We start from the raw sequence: 19,261 nt of genomic DNA on the forward strand, positions 1-19,261 counted from the left end.
TAGGTGATGGATGAGGGACCCAAAGACCTCAGCAATGGCCCACAGAACATGATAGCATTGCTCACAAATTTTAGGGCAGAGAGACATAAGTGTTTCGCAGCTGATAGATGGATGTGGTAAAAGTTATATGACTGTAGGAATGCAATTGGCTTAGTACATTTTATCTGCAGAACAGGGGAAGGAGACATTTTCAGACTTATTCTGTCTCCTTGCACCAATACTTCTCTGGTAGCCCTCTCCACTATACACAGTAGGTGTTCCATATCCCTCCTTACTGTATTTCTGCAAAACTCTATTCACTTTCCTAATTAATGGTTGCCATTGATTGAAATGGACTCATAGGAAGCTGCCTTATACCTAGCTGGACAATTGGTCCATTTAGTTTAGTATTGTTTGCAGTGTAGACTCAACACTAATCGGTGGTGGCAGCTCTCCAGAGTTTCAGGTCTTTTCCCAGCACCCTGTGGAGATGTTGGGAATTAATGGGGGATCGCGCTTTGTTCCATTCTTTGAAAAGCTGCACCTGCTCATTTCAAGTGACTACTAAAGATACACAATCAGGCCAGGCTGACTATTCCCAGGCCACTTAGATAACCCAACTTTCTGCTTTATCCATATACAGAGCACATCAAAAATAGAGGCTAGATGGAGGTTTATTCCACTGCTAGGGAGAGCCAGATATTTTCCAGAAGGTCTTCATCCCTCTTCTATGCCTTCTTAGGATTTGCCGCCTTTGTTCTTGTCCCCATATTTTTGTTCCAAAGCTTTTTGAAGGTTAAGGTTTAGCGCATTTTTCTGGAACCACCTCCCTGTTGAGAAACAAACAAATACACACAGTTTGCATGTACATATCATGTACCTTTTAGCAGGCACCAGGATTAAAGGGCTATCTTTGGGAGAGGCTGGGAAAGGGCCAGTAAAGGCCATGAGGGCATGGAAAGGCTGAGGTGTCTCTGTGTAGCTGATGTACAGTATTAGCAAGCTTTCTCTGCTTCTTTCTCTCTATTTCTCTCTCCACCCCCCCTCTGCGTGCAATGTGGGTATGGACACTATGATACTAACTAGCCACAGACATGCCCAAAGTGGCAGAATCTTTATCACTGACAGTAATGAGAACAAGATGCCACAAAGATTCCTAGAATATGTGCTCAGTCTTGCAATGTGTGATTTGCAAGCTGTCAGCTGGGGGGAATCCAAATATTTAGATTATAATAATACTTTAGGTATTTATATATAGCTCTTTTTCTAAGTGCTCCACTAGCATAATCTCTGTAATCCTCACAAGAACCCTGTAAAACAGACTGGCACTATTATCCCCCATATTACAGATCTGATGGAAGATGCCTGAGGCAAGTCCTTTGTTACTCAGCCATCATTTCCTTAAGATCCTAGGGTTTCTTACCTAGATCATCAGTTTTTCTTCCATGCCAATGTTTGGGGTCCCGAACTGCCCTCTTTATTACATCTGGGGTATAGGAATCCTTCATCAGGCTTCTGCTTTCCAATGGGCCTCCTGCAAGAAAGGAGATTCACAGAACTCTTACGCCACTTGCATCAGAGTCATCTAGGAGCTGGATCATAGGCTAGGGGGAGCTGGCCCCTACAGGAGACAACAAAGTAGTTGTGTGACTTGGGTACCTCAAATTGTGAGGGCTGTCCTGAATCAACAGTCCCATGTTCAGCCTGTTTATACAGGAAGAGGTTCCCAGTGGATTTTAGCCACACATGCCTTGCCTGAGTAGGATGGATTTGGTAGCCTGAACTGTCCAGAAAACAGAGTGTGGGGAAAGCCTGACTCGAACCCTTCTTGTGCTTTTAGCAGGTTTTTCCCCATTCTGGTGATAATACAATCACCTGCAATTTGCTGCAGATCAAAGGTAGTAGGTAATGGAGACAATAGGAACATGGGCGATCTTACATAAAAACAAAAACCTCAAAGTGATGGAAGTTACTGGACTGGATCTGTCCAAAGAATGTGAGAAACAGTCTGGAGTTTTCCTCTGTCAAAGGTTGGTTGGGTTGGGTTGGGTTGTAGTTGTGTGATGGTGTTGTGAGAACTTTGGAATAGGCCCCTTTAGCTGTGCTTTAATAGCCCTTAATTTGCAGTGATTAGCAAGTGATAATATCTGTCTACCATACCATAAAGCTTTGCCTGCTGGTCTCTGCATATCAGAGTTCTGTTAAAGGCACAAGAGAGACATTTCTAGGTGGGCTGGGTTTCTCTCCCTGCTCTCTTCCAAGTGTTCCTCCCTCCAAGTCTTCTGTGTTCTTGCTGTGCCTTCTCCTAATACCTTTCCTATTTCACGCACATACACACAAAGACTTTTCTAAGGAAACTGACACCGCAAAAGATCTGTTCTATTTTCGCTGCTCATAAGTAGCATGTAAAAAGTGGTGTCAATTGTGGGAGATCTGTGAACTCAGCAATACAAAATGAGTAAATGCCATAACTGGAGTCAGAACAGGCAGTGTGCAGGTAGACCTAGGGTGCTCCTTTACCTTGGAAAATGTTGGACCTCAAGTTGTATCCTAGTTCATAATAATCAGCATAAGGTGACGATGCCATAGGATTCTCTAGTGTCTTATATGGCCAGTCACTGAGGCGCTTCTGCCCCTGGATCAGCCCAGCTTCACAGAGAGCACGACGTGCCTGGAAAATACAAGACGGTGGAGTCAAATTCCACTTAAGGTTCTGAGGTACTGGCTCCACCAGCTACTGGTGGAACTTTCCCCTCTCAGAGTGAGTCCTCTAATCAGGTATAAACTTGGCTAGAACTAAGGTTACCACCCACAAATATTTTTTTATGGATTCCCCATACCCTGAACCCCTTTCCATATTAAGTAGAATATTAATCAGAGTCAGCTATTGTCTTATCATCTTTTTGTCATGACTTTTTCCCTTCATAAAAATGAAATCTCAATAAAGCACAGTCATTTTTTCCTAAATGGTGATGTATTTGTCACTTTGACAGATTACTCTGCGGATTAATCAGTGTCCCCTGATCTATGGCATCAACCTCGTATCTTTTAAGAAGTAGGGACAGAAGCTTTGCAAAGCTATAATTGTCACTGCATAACCATGTTCTGTTTTCTAATTTATTGGCTAATGACTGAAATAATATCATGCATTATACTATCATTAGAATAATTCCTTTACAGCACAACTGTATTCATGTCAATTCAAGAAGTAAGCCCTATGGTCAATGGTTCTTACTTCTGGATAATTGTTTACTGAATGGCAGCTTTATATATTTTGCATTGCTGCTTATTAGCTACTGTGCTACTAGTAGCATTCCTATTTATAACAATGTTACTAACAGTGCTACTCAGGGCTTTTTTTCAGCCGGAACTCAGTTCTGGCACCTCTCAGGTGGGTGCCATTGCTATTATACGAGAACAAGGGGCATGGTGAGTTCTGGCACTTCTTTTTCTAGAAAAATAGCATTGGTGCTACTTCTCTACTGCTGAACTTACTATAGCTGCTGCTATGAGAGTTACAAGTATAATGAGTAGCACTGCTGCTGCTGCTGCTGCTGCTGCTAATACAATGTATTACTTAGCAGATATTTCCAGTTAAAAAAAGTGTTAGGCATTCCTAGTTAACCCTCTTCAAAGGCAAGACCATTACATTCTTTACCTGCTCCTCGGAGACCAGCTTCTCCACCACAGATGTGCCAAACTTGGCCTTGATACTAGGAGGTATTAATAGGCTGTTTTTCTTCTCCTGGAGGGCCTTCCCCTCTGCTTTGACATCTTGCCCACTTGATGCTAACGACTCTTTGGCACTCATGACATCCTGGGCTTCTTTCATGTCTTCACAGCTGCCCTTTACGTTCTTTCGAGGAGATGCATGCAATCGGGTCACTATAGGCCGGTATTGCCTACCCGTTAGTTCATCTGAATTACCATGTCCATCTTCCATTTCTTCTTGGCTAGACTTAGCTGACAGCCTGGAACCTCCAGGTTTCCCCTTTGGGTGATGATTCCCTATTCCCTTGGAAGTGGTACTGTCCAGGCTGTCTTTCCTCCCTGCAGCCGTGTGAATGCAGAGGGCAGATGGAGTTTTAGACCTGAGGGTCTGTTTGTTTTGGTTTCTGGTTTGGATATGCTGTGCGGATGGTGATGTCTCAGGCAGGACTGGGGGTTCGCCCATAGCTGTTCTGTTCTTGGGATTCTTGGAGTTCGTTGATGAGGTCCTACTGGAGCACCTTGAGGGAGGTCTTTTGTTGTTGGACTGTTCCCCAGTCAAGTTGTAGGTGGCCTGTTCCTTGTTTCCATATCCAGGCACTTCTAGAAGACAGCAAGAAAAGTATAACCCACAACAAAATGTTTCTGTTCAGGTTACCAGGCAACCAGCTATGTTCCCCCCTCCCCCGTTTTTATGATTTTCCTTCCCAGCTGACACTCCATGTTCTGTGACTATTCAGCATGCTTAGGTCTCATAGGGGTCGGTGGCTGTGGGCCTTTGGGGGTTGACCCTTCATGTACTTCTGCAAACTTCAGGATGACCAGAAGCTAAGCAGGGTCTGGTATGTTTCAAATTGAATGGGGGACCATGTGTTGAGATTCCGGCATTGCAGCAGGTTGGATTAGATCAGTGTTTCCTAACCTTTTTTTTGGCCATGCCCCACCTAAGCATCTCTAAAACCCTGACCCCCCCCATGATATATAATTCTTATTATTCAAAAAGTGAGGTCCTATTCACGTGGAGGAAGCCTAAAAGGCCATTAACTTGCTCTAAACAAGCTTCCAAAGAACATGGCATCCATGAAAGAGGAAAATAAGAGAATGAAAGGACAAAGTACTGAGGAAGAGCGCTACTCCCCATGAATAAGCCCAGTTTATTTTATGTTTAGATAACTTTTTCTGTTTTGATAACCTCTCCCATTGTTACCTGCTGACCGTCATGTACATTCTGATATTAATTTTAAAAAATGTCTATGTCACAATATATATTTATATACTGTATATGAGGCCCCTAGAACCATAAGAAATGCAAAAAAAACCCACTGTTAATAACTCATTCTCGAATTGCCCCCCCTAAAATCAAATTGCCCCCCTGTAGGGCATGTGCCCCATTTTGGGAACCACAGGATTAGATGCTCTGACTAGCAGCAGGTTTCAGGTAGGGAACATTCTCACACATACCTGCAGCTGCTACAGATCTAACCTGGAATCTTCTGCATACAAAGCAGATGTCCTTCCACAAATGCCATTAAAAATAAAATTGAAAAATCCCCTTAATTTACTTTTTATTTACATATATTTATTTATGACTCAACAACCAGATGCCTTCATCTGCCCTGGCTGCAACAAAACATGTCTCTCCAGGATAGCTCAGTTGGTAGAACATGAGATTCTTAATCTTGGGTTTGTGTGTTCAAACCCCACGTTGGGTGAAAGACTCCTGCATTACAGGGGGTTCGACTACATGACCCTTGTGGTCCTTTTCAGCTCTACAGTTCTATAATTCATATTGGTCTCTACAGCCACAGCAGGCGCTGAAACCTTCCAACAGTTTGACTTCACCCCCAAAGATGCACTCCTCCATTGTCTCCCAAGACACATGGATGCCAACAACAAAGTATAACAGATATCAAATATAAGTTAAAAAAGGAGATCTGTTGGAACTAAACATAAAGGGGGGGGGTGATTTCCATACCATAGTTGAAGATAACAAATGAATAATTATCCTGTACTTTATTACTCTAGTACATTCTTAAAAGACTCCATTTCTCAATAAACACACAACTATCTTCTTGTCTGCCTTCTCTGGTTCTTACACCATATATGTAAGCTTAACCATGTAGACCACCCACCACCCTTCTGAGTAATACTCCTCCCCACTCCCTCACTATATTTAAGGATCTGGTGACTTCTGTTTCAGTGTATCTGAAGAAGTGTGCATGCACACGAAAGCTCATACCAAGAACAAACTCAGTTGGTCTCTAAGGTGCTACTGGAAAGAATTTTCTATTTTGTTTTGACTATGGCAGACCTACACGGCTACCCACCTGTAGCATGTAGACTATGTTCCAGATTTTAGTTATCCGTTCTCTTAAGGATGGTGTTGTCATTCCTGCCCCCCCCCCCGTTATTCTGACAAATAATAATTCCGGCAGCAGTTAAGAAAAACATGAGAGCAGTGCAGAATAAAAAATACCTAGAGCAAGGACAGAGAAGTTTTTACCCTCCAGATGTTGTGGGACTCCAATTCCCATCAGCACCAGTTAAGGGTGCTGGAACATGTAGTCTAGCAACATTTCTAAGGCCAAAGATTCCCCTTACCTGACCTAGAATCTTGCATCAGCAAAGCATTTTCCTCTAAAGGCCTGAAAACATAGATAAGTTTTAACCTGGAAATGGAATCCCAGACCCATGGCTGCCATATTTATGCCCAGGAGGAGAGAATTCCATAGGCAAGGTGTCACAATGCAGGAGGATGTGAGCCAAGCCCATAAAACTTGTGTATCTATATTAGCCTGCATAAGGCATTAGAGAAGATTTCAAAGTATCTCCTACCTGTTGGACCACCGGCCATTCTGGTTTCATGGTATGCGGCGGCAGGAATTGGGAAGGCCGTCGTGTCCATGGGCACCTGTTCCAAAGAGAAGTAAAGAGTGGATTATCTCAGCAGTCTTTGCAGCAGCCTGTAATATATAATCTGTCCAGCACGAAGGGGAAATGGAGAGGGAAAGTAGATTTGGTGAAATCATGGCTAAATTGACACTAGAACAAAAACATCCAACTCAATTCGTTCTCCTGATCACTACACTTTATCTGCTGTCCTGTAGATGTCTCCAGATGTACATATTGGATGTACAAATTGGATGTAACTCTAATATAATTATATCTTATGAAAATAATTGACTGTGTATAATCTGCTTCATTACATTGGCATTGTGTCTTGTTATTACATTAAATAATAATACACTGTACAAAGCTTCTGGTTTGAAAGTGGATAGAATTTGGGGCTGAGAGTTTCCTGTGTAGCTCTGCCTTTAAAGGCAGCTTGAGATAGGGATCAGTGAATTTGAATTTCCCTGTTTTTTGTTGTTGTTTTTACAGACTTATTTTCAGTTCTCCACATTTCCAAATCAGTTTTCAATTTTTTTAAAAAAAGTCCTTACAAAAATTCATGGGCATTCTAGTGCAAATTTTTCCCAATATTCACATTTTTATATGTAATTTTGCCATATACATGCACACATACAGTATATGCAAATAATTTCCCCAATATAATGCATTTTTGTCCATCTGATGTATGTATTCATTTATTTTTTGTGCATTACTTGGCCAGAGAACTGCACTACAAAATTCAAAGAAGTGCAACTTTCGAAGGATGGCTGTGTTTTGGTTCATATAGTGTTACGGGAAATGTAAATATGGTAGGTTTGTCTTAAAATGCAAAGTTTGTTTTTCATTCCTTGATCTGGTATTAATTTTATAGTTTGGTATTTGTTGCTCGTTTCCATGCTATTTGCTTCCAGTAATAATCCATTTCCAAACAACATTGAAATGTGCTCTAACCTTGTGTTATATTCCGCTATATTTTGGGAATTGGCTTTTACATCTGAAAGCTTAAATATAATGTGGAAACTCACGGTTAAAGGGAATATCAGGGAAATGGAATAAACTGCCATGTGAATGCAGCCATGGTTGCTTTGACAATGTTTAAATTTGAAAAAAAAGAGAGAGGAAATATTTGAATTGAGAAATTCTAAAGAATCTGTCAGGTATTCTTTAGCTGTAATTCAAGCACTGTAGGGGAGATTGGACTAGATGACCCTCTGGGTCCCTTCCAACTCCACAGTTCTGATGGAAGGCACTTCACACCACTGAGGCCACCTGAGCCTCAAGCGACAGCAGAGTGTAACCCTATCAAGAGCAGGCAACCTCCCATCCATCTGCTCTAGGGAACCGCCCACTAACAGTGCCTCAGTCATATCTGGCTTGAGCTTCAGTTTGTTGGCTCTCATCCAGTCCATTACAAAGGCAAGACAACTTCTACACAACTTCTTCACACTTCTACAGGTGTGTGTGTGTGTGTGTGTGTGTGTGTGCTAGCTGCTGGTCAAAATCAGAATGTACTTATGACCTTGTCCGCAGCATCACAATCTAAAATACAATAATGTCACAAAAAGACAGGGAAACTGAAAGGAAACAAGAAAGTGTTTGAGCGGATTTGGAAAGGAAAAATGAATAAATTACAGAATAGAATTATTAACCTAGGAATAGAAAGAAATAGATATCAAATAGTATAAGCAATAGTGGAACACAGGAGATAAAAGGCTTGCTTTTAAAAATTTCTTAAGCGTGAGGAAACAAGGAAGGCAGTGAAATATTTAAAGGGGGTAATTTCCCCACACATGAGAGGGAAAGCACAAAGATGAAATATTATACATAGAAATGGAGGTTTAATAAAACCTGTTGATTTGTGATTTGAGATTATGAGTTTCACATATATTTGTTGCACATATATGAAGGTATTTAGTCACCTTAGTTGGCTACAAGACAACTCTCCACAGTTCTTAACACCTTTATTGTTACCTTCATAATAATGACAATATGATATGTAAATTAGCTGTGGCCCTGCAGCTCCTGGTTTTCCTCTGGGGCTGGCAGATCCCTTGTCCCTGTGCTTAATAGATGCATCCCATTTTAAATGGTTGCATAGACCGGACTTTCTCTCTCTCCATTTTTGTTGACCTTTGGCTTCCGCAACTGAACCTGTTGCAGATTCTGGACACCTAAATTTGCTGTCTGCTTTACTAGAGCAATAAACACCAAGAATAGCAAGGCCCACAATGCTGTTTTCTGGGCCTGGAGCGAAACCCTTCTATTCCTAGTCAGTCCTGAGGCTGGTCTGATTCCTTCTCTGCTCAAGTATGTACTTGCCACATTCCAATTATTACAGGAATCTGATAGCATCGGAAGGTGGCAAGAGACAGCTGTGGTCCTTGAACATCCCAACCCTCTTTTCCCCCTCTCCAAATCACCACCTAGACTTTCAGAGTCATTCTTGGTTCCCAATAAAGATCCTGAGAAAGTTGTGTTAGATGAGCCTGACCAGCCCCCACATTATTTTTCACCTGAGTCACATCCTCCACTTTGCTGGCATTTCTTGGGCAGGAAGACATGAGGCTGCTGTCCCGTTGGAGCAGGTTAGTACCAATCTCCTCCAGCTGTTGTAGATACTGGAGTACAGGGCTAACTTCTTTCGACTGGTGGACTGAGGGATCAACCTTTTCCTCAAGCTGCGGAAGTTGGTGGTGCAAGGCAGCAAACTCTTCGGGATGCTGTAGGTATCGTAGCACAGGGCTAACCTCCTCAGGCTCGTGTATGTAATGGAGCAAGGGACTAGCCATCTTTGGCTCCGGTTGGCGCTGGAGCAAGGGGCTAACCTCCTCAACCTCCTTCTGGCACCGTAGCAAGCCACTAGGCTCCTGAGGCTGGAGATATTGCCTGGCCAGTTTCACGAAACCTCTGGCTGGGAACAGCACAACTATTAGAATAAATGAGCTATATATGTGCCAGGCATGTCCCAGTGTGGCCAACCAGATATGGCTCCAAATCAGTTGCCAGAAGTGGCCAAGGACAGCCTCACATGCCTGCCACATGTGGCCTGGACTGGTATCAAGAAAACAGCAAAGCTCACTGCATTGACTGGTGCTTAAATACCCAAGACTCTTTGTGTAGGTCATAGGGCATCTGAACAGTGTGTGTGTGTGCCTCCCTGCCTGCCTGCCTGGGAGGGGTTATTGTTGTCTCTGAGGGTGCCCAGAAGTTAAGTCCTCCTCATAAACATGTGCCTCACCTCTTCCATGATCTCAACTGAGGTGCCAAAGTAGTTCTGGTGAATCAAGCAGATCCTTGCCAAGTCTAGAAGTGTCGACAAAGAGGTGGAACTATGAGAAGTCGCCAAGGACAGTTGCTAAGAAACCATCCCTATCTGTGAGCTGTAGTTGTCATGGGAACCAAGTAAACACAGGGACCAGCTGAGAGTTATCTTCAATGCCTTAACTTACTAAATGGGTCTGGGCCACAATATCTTAGCCCTTGCCATAAAATGATAACTTTTAGGAGATAATTTTGGCCTGTCTTTCCAAGGGTTGCAAGTTATTTCATGTACCTCAATTAGCTTCTCAGGACAAATCCAGATGCAATACAGACAATTGATGAATGGCTCTCAAGACATGTGTGTGTGTGTGTGTGTGTGTGTGTGTGTGTGTGTGTGTGTAAAGCAGCCTTGCCAGATTGCATTAGAGCAGTGTTTGGGAGAGATTTAACCTTCTCCCCACTTGAAATTGTCCCCTGCTTCTGAAGCTGCCATGAGATTCCCCAAGGACAAAACATGTACAGCTATTGAGCTTGCCTTTATTCTGTAACGAGGTTTACACCAATTTTTAGGGGAGGGGTTCTTTTCATCCGGGTTATATCCCCTGGCCCTGCTGCCCTGATCCAATTCACCTATCTCTGATGAATGCTTTAAACTGAAAGCATTAGAAGATTCAGTCACATGGGGTTTGCCCCCAATCTCAAACACACTATATGGAAGTCAAATACAGCTCCAAATCTGGTCTTCACTGGGCTGTTTTGAAGAGTTCCTTCAAGAATTCTGATACCTCTCGAGTGTGCATGCATGGTGTCAGAATTGTGCCATTCCGGCTATATAAGCTACAACACTCACACAGCTGAATATCAGAAATAGCCTGATATTTGATAAATCTTGAATAGATCGGACTACGGGCAACTTTATATAACTGAGATGCGTGCTTTTGTATCTGAAGGGGTTAGCACATATTCATTGCACTGCATGTACACATGCTGAAAAACTGCACCCAATTACAGCTCTCTGCCTCAAATATATGACAAAAGGCTATTGTAGCTCTTGAAATGTGGCAGTGCACACATGCAATCCTATGCATCATCCTTGCTGGCAAGTCCCACTGTTGAATTTAATAGAAATAACATGTGTGTGGGTTGAGAAATCCCCGCTTCTTTTGATTTTTTTTTTAAGTCTTTTTATATAGGATTCTCAGTGCAATCTTCATTGAGGGAAAAAAAGTCTTGTTTAATTAGTCCATCTTGCCATTTGTATGCCTGATGCAAGATTGCATCAAGGTCTGTGTAGAAATCCACCAAGCAGCTGCATTGTCTTCCAGCACGTACACTCTCTAGTGCTGGCGAAATATGTACCTAGGCCCTGATAGGCTGAAGCAAAACCTATTCTTCTTATAGTATAAAAACTGGTCTTTCACCTGGGTCTAACTACCCCCATTCAGATGAAGGATTGTGAAATGCAACAGCCACGTGTGCCCGGATGAAGCTTGCTGGTGGGGGTCTGTGACTCTTAATGGTGGGTATTAGGGCGAGGCAAGGTAGCTTTGTTATCTTATATTCTGCAGTCAAATTCCCCAAAGGTGTCTTCACTTCATTAGCCTTCCTTAACTGCCTTTATTGGTGAATGGTTCTAATGTTTAGAATTTCCTTCACTTCGGTGTGGCTTGTTGAAGTAAGCTTGGCTCCTCGGCCGCACTCTACTGAGAAATAACAAAAATGCACAGAGGTAAAAGGCCACTTGACCTGAGATTCTGTTTTATTCCATTACCAATTACAAAAACGAAACAGGAAAAAAACCCATAGTGTTCAATTAGAAAACTAAAAAAAATTATAAAATTACTACAAAATTTGCATTTCCCCAGCCCTTGATCTTTGTCAGGAATAATTAAGAACCTAAACCTCGGTGCATGAATAACCGCAGCAGACTGATATTGCTTTGCTTATGCCTTATGGCGTTTCCACTCTGAAATTTTAAGCTCTGGAGGGGCACGGCGAAACCACTCTGACCAAGATCCATCGTAGATGGCCACATCAGGTGTGCCACACAGGTATGCCGCCAGGGCAATGTGGCAGGCCGTGACCCCCTTGCGGCATGTGGCAATCAGTGGCTTTGAGAGATCCACTTTCTTCTCCTGGAACATGCTCCGGATCTCTTCCGTGCTCTTCTCAAATCCTTCTTCAGTCAAGAAATTGAAGAAAGGCATGTTCAGAGTGTGGGGGATGTGGCCTGGTTCGAGCCCTAGAATAGAAGGGAGAGAGAAAAGAGCCTCCATTTAGATATGGTGGGAAAAATAAACCAATGCGTACATCTTAAAGTTGATGCTTCAAAAAACTGTGGAGGCAAAGTATCTCAAGAAAGGGTTGGAGAATATGCTGACAGAAAGGGTTTAAAAAGGCTATTCCAGAAGGAAGGAAGGAAGGAAGCCAGCTGCAATTATGTAAAATAAATTCAGTTTAAAGATCAAATAATGATGATGGTGGTGATGCAAATTAAATTAAATCTAAATTAAATTAAATTACATAAAATAAATTCCGTTTAAAGATCAAATAACAGTGCAGCAACAACAATTTATAATTTATACCCTGCAACAACAACAATTTATTATTTATACCCCGCCCATCTGGCTGGGTATAAACTACTTCCGATACAAAACAGTTATAATGTGGGACACATCTACAAAACTTGCATTAAGTGATGAATCAAGGTAACTGTATGTAGCCAGAAATATTCACAAACAGCACTGACTCAGTAAAACTGAACTGGGAGATCAAGAAAGGATCTTCAATTATTTTGTTTGGTCTGCATTTCTAAGTGAACCAGCCTGATCTGCACTTCTCAGACTAATACGTGAATTGGAACATTGTTACCCTTTGGTTTTTGCACTTCTCTGAATTTTGCAATACCATTCTCAAGCAACATTGCAAAATTGTACTTTTCTTTAAAGGTAAAGGGACCCCTGATCATTAGGTCCAGTCATGTCCGACTCTGGGGTTGCAGTGCTCATCTCGCTTTACTGGCCGAGGGAGCCGGCGTACAGCTTCCGGGTCATGTGGCCAGCATGACTAAGCCACTTCTGGCGAACCAGAGCAGCGCACAGAAACACCGTTTACCTTCCCGCCGGAGCGGTACCTATTTATCTACTTGCACTTTGACGTGCTTTCGAACTGCTAGGTTGGCAGGAGCAGGGACCAAGCAACGGGAGCTCACCCCGTCGCAGGGATTCGAACCGCCAACCTTCTGATCTGCAAGCCCTAGGCTTTGTGGTTTAACCCACAGCGCCACCCGCATCCCCTGTACTTTTCTTTATTCAGTACTTAAATCAACATAAGGTACTTTGGGTTGCCCTGGCCAAAATAAAGTGACTAAGAAATTCAATAAATAGTAGTAATAATAGTAATAATGATAATATCATGGACAGGACAAATAGATAACACTAAATGTTTTGAGTATGGGGAAAGTGTTTTTCTCATATTTATATTTGGAATGGAAACCACTGGCATGCAAATTTTGATAGCATGGAAATAATTTAAAAGAAAGGAAATTCAGAGTTCAGAGTTTGCAACACTCCACCTGTACTGGAAGTGTTCACTGTCTCACAAATTTCAGAAGTGTCATGGCTGGTTTTGATTAACTGATGGTAAGGAACGGGCACTCTGCACATGATCAAATGCAATGTCTTAATTGTTGTGTGAAATATCCAGTAACTTAAGTGTTTGTAGGCTAAGCTTCGCTAAACTCTGGCTGGGATGACTGCCCAATTGCCACAGATTTAGGATGAGTTCATATGAAAAATCTGAAGAAACCACTAGGGCGGTCTGCTCATTTTGTGCATTTTTATATGTATGATGGATAATTTATTTGACATACCCTAGGCAGCCTAATTACCGACTAGCTCACAGGCCATTTACAGGTGCTTCCATTGAGTTGATAAGCCACAATCTTGCTGTTTTGGTAGAATTATATTTCTCAAATTTGCCTTAAATAACATGCATATACTGAGCACATGTGAGGATGGTGGTTTGTAGAGAAAGCAAATTCCCTGGATTGGGTCGTATTGAAAAGGAGGGATTCCTCCGTAGCATATTGAAAATCACTGCAGGTAGAGGACACATTTGGACATCAAGTATCATGTCCCACCAAATGAAGAAAAACCCACCAGCCAAGGATGTCAACCACCATTGATAAAGCTTATTGGCTTTGCTGCCTGTCTGGGTCTGCCAGAGCCATGAGACAAGTCACACAAAATACACAGCTTGGGGCGAACTGTGTTTGGCAGGTCAGCTCAGGACATTTAACCAAGTAATCAAAACATTCACCTAATCCAGGCTTCCTGGCCACAGCTATTCATCCGAAACTTCCCCCCCCCCACACACCTTTTGAGAAAGTTTAAATCTCATGGGTCAGGGCTTTGTGTTGTCAGTGTTGGTCATGACTCAAGTGTCTTATGATAGGACAGCATTTTAGCATCCGCTTGGACTTAGGTAGCACCATAATGAGAAGCTGCAATAAACTATGGCATGCTTGGCTCCCCTCCACCCAGCAAAACACACACACAAAGTAGTGTAGTTTAGTAATTTTAGACCCTAAACATCATGGTCTTACAGGGGCCCCACTGATGAATCTGATTGTAATGGTCTTGTGGGGATCCTACTCTTTAGATCAGGCTTCCTCAACCTCAGCCTTCCAGATGTTTTTGGCCTACAACTCCCATGATCCCTAGCTGGCAGGACTGGTGGTCAGGGATGATGGGAATTGTAGTCTCAAAACATCTGGAGGGCCAAGGTTGAGGAAGCTTGCTTTAGATTGTAATGTGTTGCTTCAAAATATGGTAGGCCAGATCTACTGTATTTGGGGGCCCTCCTGCTGAGCTGGTCCCTGGATTTCTGCCCTCCTCCCCCCACCTGCCCCTGATGGCACCACTGCATTTCTGTCCATGTGCACACACACAGCACACACACACAGCTCGTGCACACACACTGTACACAAAGAGGAGCGACTGGAACGCTGAACCTGCAGCAATTCTTTTGAAAACGTGCCACAGCTGGTCTCTCGCCACAATTCCAGATGGACATTTTTCGTCTCATTTGATTCTTGATTTGTCTCTTCTGTGCTCCGCAGGAATTGGCTCTGGAGCTCATGGCTTCCCCTGGACATTATCTCAACATTAAAGAGCTAAAAAAAATTGAACTGAGTTTTTAATTTAAAAAACCCCATCCTTCCATTTTGACTATTATGTTTTGATTTTACAGCACATCCAATAGCTTCCTGCTACTCCATCTGCCCAAGCTTTGAAGAAAACCAGAAAAGCTACAGAATATAATAGTAAACAGATCCTCAATGTTTACTTTCTCAGTAATATCACATAAAAGTTAGGTCGCTGGGACTCTCCATTGGCCATGCTCCCTGCCCAGACCATAACCCTGGCTAGCTCTGCTCCATGCCCTTCTCGAGTGCTTTTGCTTGGCTGAAAGGTGTCAGGTGGCCAAAATGTAGCTTAATGTACAAATGGAAGAGTTACATCCATCGCCCTGCGCACCTTGTCTCTGGCCCACCACCAACATGTGGCCTCTGGAAGGTTGCTCCCATTTGACCTGGTGTAAGCGAAGAGTATGCAGAAAGATTCTGGTGCTCCTATCTTTACTAAATGTCTTTCATACAAGGTGCAAGAAGCATTTGTGGGATAAGAACTTCCCACAGTGAAGGACCGGGACTCAGAAAGCCAAAAAAAAAAATGTGCACTCTCTCCCACAGAGGCTACCCCTATCCAAAATGTTGCATTTTTCAGGTCATGCAGCTGCAGTTACTATATAAAAGGGCTTTAGCAAGCAGATAGTGAGCTGCCAGAGTAAAACTTGCAAACTGACCCTTAATCTGTTCCAAGAAAGATAATAGCTGTGTGGACATAGTCATGTGATGTTTTATAGGTATTTATGTATGCACAGCTCTCTGAAGCAGGCTGCCTCCCAATGACGAAACATTGCATGAACCTCCAATCCCACATGCAGCTTGTCATACATGCATGTGTATTTTAACGTGTGTTGCTGCCATCCGTCTGTCTCAAAAGAAAATGGAGTGTGCCTCTGGGGGTGAAGTCAAACTGCTGCATTTGCAGCACCTAAGTGACCTCCCTGGGGGACAAGCCTGGGCAGTGTATATGGAGGTCCTGGGCTGCCCAGATAACAAGACCCCCCTCTTGGCCTCATTGATGTGGTCCAAAGGAAAGCGGAGCAAGACATTTGGCACCAACTTGGCTGCAGGAGTTGCCAGAAGGAGGTGTACAAGTCATCATCCAACCATCTTAAGGACTCCACTCTGGATTTGTGTAGGGTTTGCTCCTTAGTCTTTTCTTCTTGAGAGCCAGTGTGGTGTAGTGGTTAAGAGTGGTAGACTCGTAATCTGGGGAACCGGGTTCGTGTCTCCACTCCTCCACATGCAGCTGCAGGGTGACCTTGGGCTAGTCACACTTCTTTGAAGTCTCTCAGCCCCACTCACCTCACAGAGTGTTTGTTGTGGGGGAGGAAGGGAAAGGAGATTGTTAGCCGCTTTGAGACTCCTTCGGGTAGTGAAAAGCGGGATATCAAATCCAAACTCTTTTCTTCTTCTTCTTCTTCTCCTGCAGATGTCCCACAAGGCAGCAGAGGTCTAGGATGAGAGTTTTCCTTCTCCTCGAGAAGCTACCTTCCCCAGGTTGATGAGCCCCACCTGCACCTCACTTCCTTCTACAGCACATGCAAAAACAGACTTCTTGACCGTTGGACCCACTACTGGTTTCGTCCGTTCAATCTGCTGGAGCCTGTCTTCACATGCAGGGGAAGTCCTGAACTCACCAAGGGATTGAGATCCATTGGCTACTCTCACTTGGTTCGGCCAGCCACTGGAAGCCATTTCCCAGGGTGTGGCCGCTGTCGCATGCTGACAGCTTCTAGGAGCCACAGGTGATTGCTGACTTCAGGGTGGGAACCAAAGGTTTGACAAACTGCCTCAGAAGGAGCACAAAACACATGTATGTACAGCTAAATCGCCACATGCATATTTATCTGTATTCAAAGCCAACCACAATGCTGAAGATTATCTGAGAAAAAACATTACTAATCGAGCATGAAACAAATATAAGTCTTGTGAACTAGGTAGATTGTGTGTAATCACAGGCTGGGCAGAAGGACTAGTTATCACTCAACAAAACAAACCAGGGCTAGGGTCACCACCTGAAATCCCTGGACAGCCACCAAGGCTCCAGAATCTAGGAGGGCCCACCAGTGCTGATCCTCTCACTCAGTTAGCCACCCCCCCCCCCAGTCATTCCCCCATCTTGGTTTACTTAAGGATGGGCTGCTGTGTGCTGCATGCCCACACTTTAAAATGAAAATGTCCTGGGGCACTGTAGAGGATTCAAAATGGTGGGCGGATCTGAGCGGTGCCAGTCTTGATAAGCAGTACAAATGCAAGATATTACACAGTGCATAAATAAAAGGGAGGAAAAATCTAAAGAAACTGGCCGTCACCGAGTAGATTACAGGAATGCATGCAAATTCTTTTATCTACATCACCAACCTGCAATTTAAATACTCCCTTATCTTTTTTGTTGGTGCTTTTGATATATATATTTTTCTAACACGGAAGTGCTTCCTCTATAGGAAAACGTGTTAAGAGTGGAGAGATCAGTCCTATAATTTTTCTGCTGGGGATAAAACGCTGGAGTGGCTGGGCATGGCGACCCTGGGGAATAAATGGTTAACTTGGTGTTTATCTCAGGATTCTGTACCATGAGGCTGCCATTCCTCTCTGACATATGCACAGATGCACACAACTTTCTGCCACTCCCACCCTTTTGGCTTTTGCCCTTTGTCCAGGCTGATCAAAAGTAACAGCTCAGCAGTCTCCCATGGAGGGGGGAGAGTATACAAGAATGTGAGGCAGTCATTTCAGACTTTTTGTTTGGACAGGCTGGTTTTTGGACAACAAAGAGGCAAATACTAGTCAAGCCAGTTCTCTGAAATATATAAGGAAGAGCTGCACTCCTTGAAAGAGCTGCAGAATCATCAAGTTACCGGAGAACCTGTTTTAACTTAACGTGCTTCTTATTGCGTTCATGCCTCACTTTCCTCCAAGGAGATTGTGGTGCTCCCCCTCCCCATTCTATACTCGCAAAATTCTTGGAAACTGTCGGTGGCAAACATAAATGTCAAGAGTACAGCTGTTACCAATAGAGATTGTTGGAAACAGACCCAGAGCACAAAAGATAAGTTCATCTGCTGCTTTTCTGGCTAACCCATAGTCAATATAACTAACTGCTTTTGCCATATATAAGGGGAGGAGAGGGAATCAGAGCTAAAGATCTGCCAATGGGCTATTTTCCGATCATTCCACTCTTCTAATAGATTGTCGGTGGGGAATCCTGTCATATATCCTCCATATATTGGAGGATATATGGTTCTGCCAATGTGGACTACCTATTAGACACCCACCACGGCCCTGTGCAGATTTACTCACAAATATCCCACTTTGTTTTTGCTTTGACGCATGCATGCGCAGGATTGTAGCCCAAGTGTGCAAAGCAGACTAAATGAATGGATCTACATTAGTGGGAAATGAGTGTGGAGAGAAGGTCACATCAGAATGAATGCCAGAAAACACTCTTTTGCAGCTGAAGGTGGTTCCAGATACCGTTCCTACCTTGTGTCCCTGGCTCAGGTTCTGTTCCCCGATATCTCCCTTCAGATCTGGAATCCACCACTTGGAACCGCTTGGATTCCAGGTTCTCCAGCATATCCTCATAGGTCTTCAGGAGTGATCTGTTTAGGCTGGCTTTGAAAACGGCCGGCTCCAGTCTGGTGCTCTCTGATGTCACAGGGTGCCCTTCTTTCACCCAGTTCTTGAACCCCCCATTCAGCACAGAGACAGTTCGGTGCCCAAAGACACGGAACATCCACCAGGCCCGCGGTGCGTAGAAAGTGCCCAGGTTGTCTCCATCGTACACGACGACGTGGGTCTGGTTGCTGATGCCCAGGCGGCCGACGTAGTCCGCAAAGTGCTTCTCGCTGGGAAGCATGACCTCGTAAGGGGATGACTTGTCTTTGCATTCCTCGATGTCGAAAAAGGAGGCTCCGGGGATGTGCCGCTCCCTGAATTCTTTCTGGGCATCTCTCTTGCCACCGGGTTCATACCAGGAGGCATCCAGCACCCGCAGCTCAGGCCCAATCTTGTTTGCCCGCACAGCTTCTGCTAGCCATTTGGTGGAGACCAGAGCTCTATACAGCACTTGTTGCACCATGTCAGCTAAGGTTCTTTTGGATGGATGAAGACAGACCTCGGCAAGCAGAAGGGAATATGCAGGAGAAAGGGGAGGGTCTCAAACTCACAAGCTCGGGTGTCTGGTTCCCCACCAATAAAGGAGCAAGGGGCGGAGAAACCAGGGTG

The 19,261-nt window shown here is 43.8% G+C and overlaps 2 protein-coding genes across 4 annotated transcripts; both read right to left on the minus strand.

Annotated features, from left to right (window-relative positions):
- Positions 1-635: 635 nt before the first annotated feature.
- TEX33 (testis expressed 33) lies at positions 636-9,924 on the minus strand. 3 transcript variants are annotated; one of them, XM_033163087.1, is made up of 6 exons: positions 9,818-9,924; positions 6,523-6,598; positions 3,638-4,290; positions 2,500-2,650; positions 1,403-1,513; positions 636-809 (listed from the first exon to the last, which is right to left on the minus strand). In XM_033163087.1, exons 1-6 carry the CDS (start codon positions 9,824-9,826, stop codon positions 718-720), a joined length of 1,092 nt encoding a protein of 363 aa, XP_033018978.1. In that variant the 5' UTR covers positions 9,827-9,924; the 3' UTR covers positions 636-717. The 3 variants fall into 3 exon arrangements, with proteins under 3 accessions (XP_033018978.1, XP_033018977.1, XP_033018974.1); XM_033163086.1 differs by lacking the exon at positions 9,818-9,924 and adding an exon at positions 9,093-9,719 and having other exon boundaries at positions 3,638-4,287; XM_033163083.1 differs by lacking the exon at positions 9,818-9,924 and adding an exon at positions 9,093-9,719.
- Positions 9,925-11,570: 1,646 nt separating this feature from the next.
- TST (thiosulfate sulfurtransferase) lies at positions 11,571-19,261 on the minus strand. Its single transcript, XM_033161741.1, has 2 exons — positions 18,518-19,261; positions 11,571-12,082 (listed from the first exon to the last, which is right to left on the minus strand). Exons 1-2 carry the CDS (start codon positions 19,113-19,115, stop codon positions 11,784-11,786), a joined length of 897 nt encoding a protein of 298 aa, XP_033017632.1. The 5' UTR covers positions 19,116-19,261; the 3' UTR covers positions 11,571-11,783.

This window comes from Lacerta agilis, chromosome 10 (assembly GCF_009819535.1).
Source record: "Lacerta agilis isolate rLacAgi1 chromosome 10, rLacAgi1.pri, whole genome shotgun sequence".
NCBI lineage: Eukaryota > Metazoa > Chordata > Lepidosauria > Squamata > Lacertidae > Lacerta > Lacerta agilis.